General features: G+C 48.3%; 1 protein-coding gene across 1 annotated transcript; it reads left to right on the forward strand.

Annotated features, from left to right (window-relative positions):
• Nucleotides 1-4573: 4573 nt before the first annotated feature.
• On the forward strand, nt 4574-7604 carry ZCCHC3 (zinc finger CCHC-type containing 3). Its single transcript, XM_049650993.1, has one exon. The coding sequence runs from the start codon at nt 4866-4868 to the stop codon at nt 6087-6089; it is 1224 nt and encodes a 407-aa protein (XP_049506950.1). The 5' UTR covers nt 4574-4865; the 3' UTR covers nt 6090-7604.
• The last annotated feature ends 6200 nt before the right edge of the window (nt 7605-13804 follow it).

The following is a 13804-nucleotide window of genomic DNA, read 5'->3' on the forward strand; positions in this document are numbered from 1 at the left end:
AATTTCTTTATCCATTCATCAGTTGATGGACATTTAGGCTCTTTCCATAATTTGGCTATTGTTGAGAGTGCTGCTATAAACATTGGGGTAGAAACACTTTCTAAACTTGGTGCCCAGGAAACCACTCTCTTGAGTGGCTTCCTGACCCCTTCTCTTCTCCTTTGCTGGTTCTTCCTCTTTTCCCTTTAGAGTGTCTCGGGGCTAGAACCCAGCCCTCTCTTCTTTATCCACTCACACTCCATTCACGTTCCCTTCCAGTCTTGTGACCTCAGATGTCATCTCTACCTAGATGCCTCCCAGACTCGTATCTCCAGCCTCTACGCTGAGTTCCAGCTGCATACATCCAACTGCCTACTCAGCATCTCCACTTGGGTGCCTGATAGGCAACTCTGACATGCAACTCTTTCCCCCAACTCAAAATAGCAACTCTCTTCCTGGAGTCATCCTTGACCCATCCTTTTTAAATATATATATATATTTATTTTGAGAGAAAGAGTGCGAGCAGGGGAAGGGGCTAAGCAGGCTCTGCACTGTCCACACAGAGCCCAATGCAGGGCTTGAGCTCACGAACCTTGAGATCATGACCCGAGCTGAAATCAAGACTGGCTGAGCCACCCATGCGCACCCCTCCCCCTTGACTCATCTTTTGACTTACCTCTCACCCCACATCCAAGTCTGTCAGCAATACCTTCAAAGTATACCTGGAATTATACCGCTTACTACCACCACCCACACATACACATACTTTGCTTTCCTCTCACACCCAATCTACAACCTTGCAGCACAGAGAGACCTGCCTGGCCCACGGACTTTTTTTTTTTTTTCTCTGTCTTCCTCTCCAAAACCTGCTTCTTATTTCAAGGTCCATCTCAAATCATGCCTCTGTCACAGTCTCCTAACTAACCTTTAAAAAAAAGTGCAATGCCAGAAGTCTGTCAATAAGAACCCAGACTGAGGTGCCAAACTGACCAATTCTGATATCCTTCCATGGCAATAATTTGCCAGAAATGAGTAAAGTCTCCCCTCTGTAGATGGCCTCAGTGCCCATCTGGACGGAGTTTTTCAGAGTACCTGCCTGGCCCCTGTAGCTCCTGGTTCAATGATCTCTGCAATAGGGGCGCCTGGGTGGCGCAGTCGGTTAAGCGTCCGACTTCAGCCAGGTCACGATCTCGCGTTCCGTGAGTTCGAGCCCCGCGTCAGGCTCTGGGCTGATGGCTGATGGCTGATGGCTCGGAGCCTGGAGCCTGTTTCCGATTCTGTGTCTCCCTCTCTCTCTGCCCCTCCCCCGTTCATGCTCTGTCTCTCTCTGTCCCAAAAATAAATAAAAAACGTTGGAAAAAAAAAATTAAAAAAAAAAAATGATCTCTGCAATAGGCCAATCTGACTGCTAAGGAGAATGGCTGACAATTTCTAAAAAAATTCACCGAGAAATAAATATACATTTTCAGTCTTTTACCCAACTCTTAGGGAAGATTGCTGACAGTGATAATCAACAAGAAATAAAGCTAAAAATGACCAAAAGAGACTACAGAAATCTTGGATCTGCAAAATTTGACCTGAGAAAAAGGGAATTGATGGAAGGAATGGCCATACACATACCGACAAAATCTTACAATATAAGATGTGGTTAGTAAAATTTCAGATGGAGCCAGAACCCAATCCACAGGTCAAATCTTTTCAAAATACAAACATTTCTTTGTAGTCAGAAGTAAAACAAATATGCTTAATATATGTTTGGTTAGATGAGAGGTCCTGGATAGTGCAGTAAGCCAAGAAGAACTGTTTTTTAAAATTTTTATTTATTTTTTTTAAATTTTTTTTTTAACGTTTATTTATGTTTTTGAGACAGAGAGAGACAGAGCATGAACGGGGAGGGGCAGAGAGAGAGAGGGAGACACAGAACCGGAAGCAGGCTCCAGGCTCTGAGCCATCAGCCCAGAGCCTGATGAGGGGCTCGAACTCACAGACCGCGAGATCGTGACCTGAGCTGAAGTCGGCGCTCAACCAACTGAGCCACCCAGGCGCCCCTTAAATTTTTTTTTTAACATTTATTTATTTTTGAGACAGAGAGAGACAGAGCATGAACGGGGGAGGGGCAGAGAGAGAGGGAGACACAGAATCGGAAGCAGGCTCCAGGCTCTGAGCCATCAGCCCAGAGCCTGACGCAGGGCTCAAACTCACGGACCACGAGTTCATGACCTGAGCCGAACGCTCAACTGACTGAGCCACCCAGGTGCCCCCAAGAAGAACTGTTAGATCTGAACAGAAAGACCAAAACCTTTGTTATTCAGACAATATGGCTGAACGTATCAACATAGAAAAGCAAGGTGAGGGGCACCTGGGTGGCTCAGTCGGTTAAGCGTCTTGTCTGACTCTTGGTTTCAACTCAGGTCATGATCCAACAGGTTTGTGAGTTTGAGCCCCCCATCGGGCTCTGCACTGGAGCCTGCCTGGGATTCTCTCCCTTCCTCTCCCTCTGCCCACCCCACTCATGCTGTTTCTGTCTCTCTCAAAATAAATAAACTTAAAAAAAATTTTTTAAGTGATTTTAAAAACCATTGGAAATTTTAAAAGATGTCAGCGTTGTTAATACACAAAATTCAATTTGTATTCCCTTTTTTAATTGATTTTTTAAAGTATTTATTTATTTCTAGAGAGAACGAGAATGAGTGGGGTAGGGTCAGAGAGAGAGGGAGACAGAATTCCAGGCAGGCTCTGAGCTGTCAGCACAGAGCCCAGTGCAGGGCTCAAACTCACAAACTGTGAGATCAGGACCTGAGCCGAGATCAAGAGTCGGATACTTAACTGTCAGAGCCACCCAGGTGTCCCAAAATGAATTTTTTAATTATGCAAGACGTGTATGAAGAAAACTATAAAATGTTATTGAAGTTTATCCAAATAAGACCTAAATAAACGAGAAATCCAGTGAGGTCATAGATGAGGTGATTTAGTATTATCAAATGGCAGTTCTGTACAAATGCAATGCAATTCCAATTGAAATCCCAAAAAGTGGTTTCTTGGAATTTAGTGAGCCGGTTCTAAATTTTGTAGAGAGGATCCAAATATAGCGGAGACAGCCTTGTAGAAGGAGAAGGAAGAATGTTTCCCACAAATAAAATAGTTTGGTTTTCCTTTAGAATTTGGAATATGTGGCTACAGTGAGCCCTAGCAATAATCAGCTGGAAGATGATTGGCGGCTGCCCCTTCAGACAGAATACCTGCTCTCCAGTTCACCCAGCACACTGTCCTTATTTAAGGTACCTGCCTGATCCTTGTAAATATCTGTATGATAGTTGCCTGGGGTGAGCAGTTAGGGTAAGAGGAATGGGAGAGATTATTAAAATTATATAGGTTCTATTTGGTTTTGTAAACCTCCTCCCAGTGGAAAGACTTGAGCCGTCAAGCAGAAAGAATAAACACCAACAGAATGAAGAATAGCCTTTCTTGGAAACCCCCTGTGGACCAAGCTCTTTGACACACAATCTCCTTGAACCCCAACATTAGTCTTCTGAGAGTAGACATTAATATCCCTTTGTTATGGATGAGCAAACTGAGCCTATGAAAACTGAGGTCATTGGCTCCATGTGACAAGGCTGAGATTCAAAGCAGTCAGATTCACACCAGGGTCTCCCTGACTCCACAATCCACCTCTTCTTTCACTAAAGTCACAATGGTCACTGAAACACCCTGAGATGCACACAGATTTGCATAAAGAAAACAAAGCTGACAAAGCGTATTGTTAACCCATCCCCTCAAACACCCAGATTTTATTAATGCTTCCAAAGCACCATTTGAGACAGATGGAGGAATACAAATTCTGTCCAGTGCGAACTTCAGCTGAGAATCTTCGTGTCAACCAGATTTTCCGGAGAGTCTGATGCAAATAGTCCTTGATCCACAATGTCAGAAGCAAAGCAGTTTCGAAATATAAGCCACCTACACATGCGGTCGCCTATTACTCTGACACTCGGGCAAGTGTTTTAACCCGGTCTCCAGGCCCCTGCCTCCTGTGATAGGGGTGTCATTACAGCGTGGTTTTGGAAGATTCCACGTGATAGAGCTTAAAGTGTGCTAATGAGCTTAGTACAGTACCGGGCACTGAAGAGCTCAATATATTATAATTGTCATCATGAGTATAATGGGTCTTTTTAAAAAATGCAGCATCATTTAGGAATGTATCAAAAGGACTGATGAATAGAGGTGTACTGTGATAAGGCACAGTAAAAATTCTAATGATGTTAAAATACTCCAAAGGTAAAGGTAAGATGTTCACCGTAAAATTCTTTCAACTTTGTGTTTGAAAATGTCCATAACCCAACGTTGGAAAAACAATGCACTGCCGTAGGCTCTGAAAGGAGGGAGAGCTAAGTTTCGTTTGTTTCTGGTTAAACAGAAGAGGTATAGAAAAGAAAACAAAATAGGCTCGTCTTGGGACCGTGGGCCGTTCGCGATGCTGCCTGAATGAAATCATCGAGGACCGCTTGCGAAAGAGCGAATCCTCGAGAGCGTGGCCCCGGGCTGCCAAGCCTTCGCAAGGGACAGGGACGCGCTCCAAACGGCGCATCCCGCCCGGGCGCCCAGGAGGTGGGGCCGGAGCGCGCGCTGGCGGAGACGCGGCTCGGCCGTTACCCGAGGGCTCGGGGCCGGCGCTGGCCGCTGCGCGCCGCGGGTAAATACCTTCGGCGGGGCGGGGGGGAGAAGCGTCGAATTTCAAAAAACACACACACACACAGACACACACACACACACACACACACACACACACACAGACACACACCAAACCCCCACAGCCCCGGGCGGGCGGGCGCGCGGATGGGCGCCCTTTGGCTGCGGGAGCGAGTGGAGGATGCTGGGAAGGAGGTAAAATGGCCACCGGCGGCGGCGCGGAGGAGGAGAGGAAGCGGGGGCGGCCGCAGCTCCTGCCCCCCGCGCGGCCCGCGGCCCGCGGCGAGGAGGCCGAGGGCGGCCGCGAGAAGATGGGGTGGGCCCAGGTGGTGAAGAACCTGGCCGAGAAGAAGGGCGAGTTCCGCGAGTCGCGGCCGCCGCGGCGGGAGGAGGAAGGCGGCGGCGGCGTGGGCGGCGTGGGCGGCGGGTTAGGCGCCCCCGCGGGCCTGGCGGCGCCGGGCCTCGGTGACTTCCCCCCGGCCGGCCGCGGGGACCCGAAGGGCCGGCGGAGAGACCCGGCCGGCGAGGCGGCGGACCCGCGCAAGAAGAAAGGCGCGGCCGAGGCGGCCCGGAGAAAGAAGGCCGAGGCGGCGGCCATGGCGGGCCCGGCCAGGCCTGGCGCGGCCGAGGACGCAGCCGAGCGGCCCGCTCAGGACGAGCAGGCAGTGGCGACGGGCCCCGCGGCGGGCCCGGGCAAAGGCCGCTTCCTGGTGCGCATCTGTTTCCAGGGAGACGAGGGTGCCTGCCCGACTCGGGACTTCGTGGTGGGCGCGCTCATCCTGCGCTCCATCGGCATGGACCCGAGCGACATCTACGCGGTCATCCAGATCCCGGGCAGTCGCGAGTTCGACGTGAGCTTCCGCTCGGCGGAGAAGCTGGCCCTGTTCCTACGCGTCTACGAGGAGAAGCGCGAGCAGGAGGACTGCTGGGAGAACTTTGTGGTGCTGGGGCGGAGCAAGTCCAGCTTGAAGACGCTCTTCATCCTCTTCCGGAACGAGACAGTGGACGTGGAGGACATCGTGACCTGGCTCAAGCGCCACTGCGATGTCCTGGCCGTGCCCGTGAAAGTGACCGACAGGTTTGGGATCTGGACCGGGGAGTACAAGTGTGAGATCGAGCTGCGCCAGGGGGAGGGCGGGGTCAGGCACCTGCCCGGGGCCTTCTTCCTGGGGGCCGAGAGGGGCTACAGCTGGTACAAGGGGCAGCCCAAGACGTGCTTTAAATGTGGTTCCCGGACCCACATGAGCGGCAGCTGCACGCAGGACAGGTGCTTCAGGTGCGGGGAGGAGGGGCATCTTAGCCCTTACTGCCGGAAGGGCATCGTTTGCAACCTCTGCGGCAAGCGAGGACACGCCTTTGCCCAGTGTCCCAAAGCAGTTCACAATTCCGTGGCAGCTCAGCTAACCGGGGTGGCTGGGCACTGAATACCCGCCTGCCTGCCAGGGGAACCCAGAGCCAGCTTACCCCCTCTTAAGTGCCAAAACTTTTTTTTAAACCATTTTTTATCGTTTTTGAAGGAGATCTTTTTAAACGTACAAGAGACATCTCTCTCTCTGCCTTCTTAAACCGAGTTTACTCCATTTCAGCCTTTTCTGAATTGGTGACTCTGTCATCAGTGACTACCGAGAACTGTCGTGTGCAGATGTGTCGCCTCTTTTTAAGATTTTGTTTTTCGTTTTTGTACCTGGGTTGTATTGGGGGGGGGGTTTGTGGGTTTTTTTGTGGGGTTTTTTTTTTTTTTGTACTTTTTACTCCCCACGCCTTGTCCTCTCCCAGGATTTTCACCCATTGGGCTGCCTTGCTCATCTTTATGCCCCGGCCCTAGGTACAGGGCCCACCACGTGGTAGGCACTCCGTCAGTGTTTGTTGAATCCAGAACATTGTTGACTGTGGCTTCTGTCAGGGTGTCTACTTTTTACAGCTCTTCCCCTCCCCCTTTTAATTTGCTGCTTCTCATCTATGTGGTCTGAGAATTTGTGAAACCAGTGTTGTTAGAAGTGTATGTAATCTGAGTCAATAAGCTCTGAATGGTGGCCAAGGGCCTCTCTTATGGCATTAAAATGCATGGACTTTGGGACAGCTGTTCAGTGGCTCAGAAGCCATTTTTCACAGAATCATGGAATTTAGAATTTTCTTGCTGGAAAGGACCTAAAAATTGGTTTAGGCCAATCCCCTGGATTTCCAACAGGTGCAACAGGCCCAGAGAGGGTCAGTGACTGGGTCAAAATCACATAGCTGTCTGGTTCCAGAGCTAGCCTAGAGTAGAGTTCCCTGACCCCAAGCCCGGTGCTCATTCCACTACCTCTCACACTTCACAACATTTTCCTCAACACTTGAGGGCCCAGAAAGTCTGATCTCTCCAGAATGATGAGCCCAGAGGAATGCTAAGAAATCATCCGGGGGAGAAAGACATTTAGCAGGGGCTTCTGAATACTTGGGAGATCAGGAAGGGACAAAGGAACATAATCCAGGGTGCACTTACTGCTCCCTGGGGTACTGTATCTGGATTGAAGTACCAAGTCCTTTGGGACCTCACCCTCCACCACTCATTGCCACTGCTTAGAAATGGGGGTGCTCCTCAGTAAGGAAACCTACCGGAGGTTTACATTTGCACCTTAGCCTCAATAGCTAGAAACCCCAGAGAAGCATCTGACTGGAGCTCATCTATAGCTTCCTCACTCACAGGAGAAAGGTGATTTTAACCTGTAATCGTAAGTGAGCTGTTAACTCTAAAATGTACTTGCAAAACAGACCACTTGCAAGAGGGCATTGGGTCAACTAAGTGTTATCAAGTTAAAGTAGAAAAGACAGTACACTGCTTTTCTTTTAGTTTTTGTTTTTCCTTCGCTTTATGTTTTGCTATTTCCTTGTGGCTTAGAATGTAAAATCGATTGTTAAAAGTTTTGTTCTGAATAAATATTTATCTTTTGTATTGCTAACACTGTTGCCCTGTTTCCTTTCAGAGTGGAAGATGCTAGGGCACACAGACTAGTTTAATCCATGCTTCTTACCCATCATTTGTTTACCCTGCAAATGCATTTCCAACCCCTGTAGGCAACACGTAGCACCTACTATGTTGTGCCAGACCCTTTGGCATTGTCTCCTAAACCTTATGTATGCGTTACACTCACTTGGCACATGGCAAAAACTCAAGTTCTAAGTCCTAACTTTGCTCCAAGGAATCAAAATCACTGGTGTGAATGAAAACATTTTTAGCAAGCACCCCCGCCCCCAACAATTCTGATTGGCAGCCAGGCTTGAGACTATAGTTCTGAATGGTATTAAAGTGAGAGAGAGGGATTCTGCCCTCAGATTACAATGGGGAAGTGCCACAAATAGGATGCAAAGTATTCATAGGTTTCTAAAAAACGCCATCTCTTCCAGGTATTAGGGAGTAAGAAAGAGTCTGGGAAACTTCCCAGAGAGCTGACTCACTCCTCCAAGCCAGCCCTGAAGACCCCAGACACAACTGACTGAAGGATTTTCAGCTCAGAGATGTTGAAATGATCCAATCCTAAGAATTAAAATTCTCAGTGTACTGATTCTCTAACTCAGTGATTTCAGGATATTTCCAGAGCTGATCAGGTGCGGTTGAGGCCTGGGTGGCTCTTGAGAGCCCCGCCTTGCCAAGCCAGTATAGCCCCTCCTTCCTGTCTCCCAAAGCAAACAGACTCTTCCCTCCTCGATCCCTCCCTCCAGTCCTGTCCCTCCCCCATCAGCTCTCCCTTCTCTGCCTTGGGTTTCCCTCCTTCACAGGGCTGAAGGCGGAGAGAAAGCCTGCATTCATCATATCCGCCCTCCCTCCAAGCAGGCACCGTGCCAAGGAGCCTCCTTGGAAGGAATCTTCCCTCTCTCTGCCTTCCCTCCCCCTCCAAGTCTCCTGGAGGGAGCAGAGGAAGAAACTATTTCCCTGCCCATCCCCCACAGGATCTACTCCAGGGCCTCCTGCCTGGCGGTCTGGGGACTCAGCCATGGGCTGAAGCGGAACAAACCTCCCCCAGCTTCCTCCTGATCTAGCTACCTCCGAATTACAATCCCTCACTGTTCATGGGCTCCTAGAGAGTGTGCAGAGATCCCCAAGCTGAGGCTGGCTGATTAGCTGACATTTCTTTCATTCAGCTTTCAACAGATACTGAGGGCCATTAGAGCCAAGCCCTTCTGCAGGGTAGTTTGCACACACCCGGGAATGAGAGGGTTACTTGCAGAAGGAGATACAGATAAGGGATGAGCAGTTTTTTTAATAATTTTTTTAATACTCTGAAAAAAGTATATAGAAAGCATATAAAATTGTCTGAAGTACAGGTCTCCTGGAAGAGATGATGATGTCATGACTGACACCCACAAGATGAATAAGTCAGGTGGAGAGGGAAGAGAGATCCAAGCAACAGGAACAGCCTGTGCAAAGGCCCGGAGGCCAGAGTACACAGGCTGTTCACGCTGGCTACAGAGTCACAGAAAGATGTGGTTGGGAAAAGGCCAAGAGGAGGTGACCCAGGGCTTGTCAGTGTTACTTAAGATGCTTTATTTTGTCCTGACCCCCTCCAGTCTGGCCGCCTCCATTCCATTCACTTATTTAGCATATATATTAAGCACCAACTCTTTCTAGGAAATGGAATACAGCAACATAGTCAAGTTCCCTGGGGCTCAAATTCTAGAACCACACAAAGACATAATTACAAAGTGTGATAAAAAGCACTGCAAGAAACATACAGAGATGGATCTGATCTTAGGGGTCAGGGTCAGGGATAACGTCCCCAAAAAACGTTTGAATTGAAATCAAAAAAATACATAAGGAGTTGAGAGACGGCATGGGGGTTAACCAGTGACAAGGGCAGCCTAGGCAGCAGAGATAACAAGTTTAATAACCCTATGGTGAGAGGAGGCATGACTAAAACCAAATGAAGCCCAGTGTATCAGTCCAGGTTTAGAAAACCACTTTGGGGCACCTGGGTGGCTCAGTCTGTTAAGCCTCCAACTTTGGCTCAGGTCATGATCTCACGGTTTGTGAGTTCAAGCCCTGCATGAACTGCGCCTGCTCCCATTGTTAAGGCAGAGCCTGCTTCGGATCCTCTCTCTCCCTCTTTCTCTGCCCCTCCCCTGCCTCTCAAAAATATTAAAAAAAGAAAGAGAGAAAGAAACAGAAACCACTCTAGGTGTCAAAGAAGGTAATGGGACCTAGGGTGGGTATTAGGAATGACTCCTAGAACACTACTGAACTGACTTACCAGAGGAGCTGCTGCCTCTCACAGAAAAGAGCCAGGAGCCATCACTGGAAGGGTTGAGTTTGAGGACATACTACTGAAGCTACCGTCCAAGGACAGGCTGCTGGGATCGGAAAACTACTGCCAATTCCACTGCCAGGACAGTAAAATGAGGTTTTGAAGTCAGAGACATGACACTGGTGTCTCCACAACCTTACTTAGGAGCAGAAACAGCCAAAACTATCTGACTTCTGCCTTACTTCCTTCCACCTTCAAACCTCATGCAAGTATATCTAATTCCTGCAGCTCTAGCTGCAAGGGAGTCAGAAAGTTTTAGCTTTACGGCATGCATAGCACAGTAAGGCACATAAACAGTGGGAATGAGGACACTTAACTGGCTCAGTCGGTAGAGCATCGGACTCTTCTTGATCTTGGGGTCGTGAGTTCAAGCCCCACATGGGGGATAGAGTTTACTTAATAAAAACCAAAAACAAGCAGTGGGAATAGATATTGTCTGACATCTAACCCTATCCAGAACAGCCAGTGTGGCCAGTGCAGAGGTAGGAGGGAGATGATGGTACAAAATAAGGCGACAGACCCTGGGGTCTGGTCAGCCATGTTTAGAATTTGAGTGTAAGAATCTAATGAGGAGCCACTGAAAGATCTTTGAGCAAGGAAGTGACATGATCAGGGTTGTATCTTTTTTATTTTTTTTTAATGTTTATTATTTATTTTAGAGAGAGAGACAGACAGAGTGGGAGAAGGAGAAAGGCAGAGAGAGAGAGGGAGACACAGAATCCAAAGCAGGCTCCAGGCTCCCAGCTGTCAGCACAGAGCCCGATGCGGGGCTCGAACCCACAAACTGTGAGATCATGACCCGAGCCTAAGTTGGATGCTTAACCGACTGAGCCACCCAGGCGCCTCATGGTTGTATTTTTAAAAGATCATTCATGGGTCGCCTGGGTGGCTCAGTCGGCTGAGTGTCCAACTCTTGATTTCGGCTCAGGTCATGGTCCCAGGGTCGTGGGATAGAACCCTTCATCAGCCTCCGTGCTGAGCATGGAGCTTGCTTGAGATTCTCTCTCTCTCTCTGTCTGTCTGTCTCTCTTTCTCTGTGTGTGCCCCAACCCCACTCATGCTTTCACTAGTTCTCTCTCTAAAATAAATAAAAGGAAAAAAAATTTTAAATAAAAGATCATTGTGGATACTTTGTAGAGAATGAGTCAGTGGGGAGCACAAGTAGAAAAAAGGCCAGTTTCCCCAGGTGAGCGACGAGGGTACCTTGGACCTGGATGATGAAGACAGAATAAGCAAAGTAGGCAGGGAGGGGCCCCTGGGCGGCTCAGTTGGTTAAGTGTCCGACTTCCACTCAGGTCATGATCTCGCGGTCCGTGAGTTCAAGCCCCGCATTGGCCTCTGTGCTGACAGGTCAGAGCCTGGAGCCTGTTTTGGATTCTGTGTCTCCCTCTCTGTCTCTGCCCCTCCCCAGCTCCTGCTCTGCCTCTCTCTCTCTCAAAAATAAATAAACATGAAAAAAAAATTTTTTAAGACAAGTAGGCAGGGTAAACATATTTAGGAGTTTAAAGCAGCAAGACTTAGACATGGGCTGGGGGAGGTGTAAGTGCCAAAGAGGACTCCCAGGTTTCCAGCTGTGGGACATAGAGGATGTCTGAGAGAAGGTGTGGAACAGGTGGCTCAATATACAAGGTCTTAAATTCTAAGGAGAGTTCTGGGCTGGAGAAATAAACGGGAGTCCTATAGCAATGGTCTTCAAACTCTTTAACCACATCCCATAATAAGATATGCATTTTATATCGTGGCCACAAGACATATGCATATATGTACTTACCTATAAAGAAACCAGTTTATATGTATATAAGGAGGGGCACCTGGGTGGCTCAGTCGGTTAAGCGGCTGACTTCAGCTCAGGTCACGATCTCACGGTCCGTGAGTTCGAGCCCAGCGTCGGGCTCTGGGCTGATGGCTCAGAGCCTGGAGCCTGCTTCCGATTCTGTGTCTCCCTCTCTCTCTGCCCCTCCCCTGTTCATGCTCTGTCTCTCTCTGTCTCAAAAATAAATAAAAACGTTAAAAAAAAAAAAGAATTTATGTATATAAGGAAATAATATTAACCCTGTGGATGGGGTGCCCTGACATTTTCTTCGTTCTTTTATAAATGCTTACATGACCCGTTAAACTGATTTTACAGTCTCCTAACGGGTCAGGAGAAAAAGCATAAGGAAGAAAGATTACAGCAACTTGGAGCATACCTTAAGCAGCTCTGACATGCGAGTTTTACCTGGTGGAAAAGGAAATCATGACACGCTAATGAAGGACAGCCAGAAAAGGAGAAGAGAAACCAGGGTGTAGAGACATAAAAACCAAAGGAGGAAAGTTACAGTGAGAGGGGTTAACACCCGAACTGAGTGCCGCAAGAGACCAAGTAAAACTGGCTTTGAGAAATGTCAAGCAAAGTCAGGTCTGAAGAGTGCCCACTGGCCTGAGTAATGTCAAGGTCATTGATAAGGGCCTTATAGAGGCAGAGTGATGGGAGGAGGCAGACCAAGGAACAAATCATCTTCCTAAATGCCAATCCAGTGCTCTGGCACGCCCTCTGGGGCTCCCTATTGCTCCAGGGACTCAGCCAACCATCTACCTCCTTTTGCAAGAGGCTCCTGGGCTCTGTTGGGACCTCATTCACAACCAGGGTGCCCATCATATCTGTTCATGTCAGCTCCAGGTATGGCCAACAAAGAGTAAGCAGAAGGAGTTCAGTATGGTGGAGGGTGGGGGGGATACAAGAGGAAGCTACGGGTGAGCACGGCTCAGATCATCCCGAGTTTAAGGTGGAGTTTCATGAGAGTGTACCAGACATGTGCAATGCCAGTGTATCCATACAGTGCCCCTTACTGGCTTATCAACATGACCGGGAATATTTGGGGGAGGACATGTTTCATGAAAGTAAACACAGATACAATATGGAGGAGGATGGGGGAGAGGGGGGGTGGGGCCGGTGGCTCAGTCGGTTAAGCGTCCGACCTCGGCTCAGGTCATGATCTCTCGGTCTGTGCGACAGAGTCTGTGCTGACAGCTCAGAGCCTGCTTCGGATTCTGCGTCTCCCTCTCTCTCTGCCCCTCCCCTGCTCATGCTCTGTCTCTCTCTCTCTCAAAAATAAATAAACACGGGGGCGCCTGGGTGGCGCAGTCGGTTAAGGTTAAGCGTCCGAATTCAGCCAGGTCACGATCTCGCGGTCCGTGAGTTCGAGCCCCGCGTCAGGCTCTGGGCTGATGGCTTGGAGCCTGTTTCCGATTCTGTGTCTCCCTCTCTCTCTGCCCCTCCCCCGTTCATGCTCTGTCTCTCTCTGTCCCAAAAATAAATAAAAAACGTTGAAAAAAAATTTAAAAAAAATAAATAAACATTGGGGAAAAAATTTTAATTTACATAATCTGTAACACAGCATTCATGTATAGGAAATGAATCTATAGCTAAACTTGGACGTGTGTAAACAATACCCGTGTACCAGGATGTTCACTGAAGAATTACTTAGGGTACTAAGGACTGGAACGAAACTGATTGCCTATCAATAGGGAACTAGTCAGATAGACTATGGCACATTTAAATAGTGGACCACTACGCAGCTGTTTAACAGAATAGTTCTTTGTGCATTAATACAGAATGCTCTCTGAGACATATTTTAAAGTGAACAAAGCAAGATACAGTATGCTACTATTTCAAATTTCTGATTTTTGTCAGCTTTGAGTTATAGCTGACAATCAAACTGTAAGATTTAAGTGCACGATGGTAATGATCTGATAGACCTATATTTAAATTAAGAGAATTAATATGTGCAAATGCTTATTTATATGTAGAACAACTCTGGAAGGATATTAGTGAAATTGGTAACTGTTGTGCTTTCGGAGAAGAACGGGATATTTGGAGT

The sequence above is a fragment of the Panthera uncia genome, assembly GCF_023721935.1.
Source record: "Panthera uncia isolate 11264 chromosome A3 unlocalized genomic scaffold, Puncia_PCG_1.0 HiC_scaffold_11, whole genome shotgun sequence".
Taxonomy (NCBI): Eukaryota; Metazoa; Chordata; class Mammalia; order Carnivora; family Felidae; genus Panthera; species Panthera uncia.

Bases quoted from the DNA above. Each gene is read 5' to 3' on its own strand.
- ZCCHC3 (XM_049650993.1), top strand. From the start codon at position 4,866: ATGGCCACCGGCGGCGGCGCGGAGGAGGAGAGGAAGCGGGGGCGGCCG.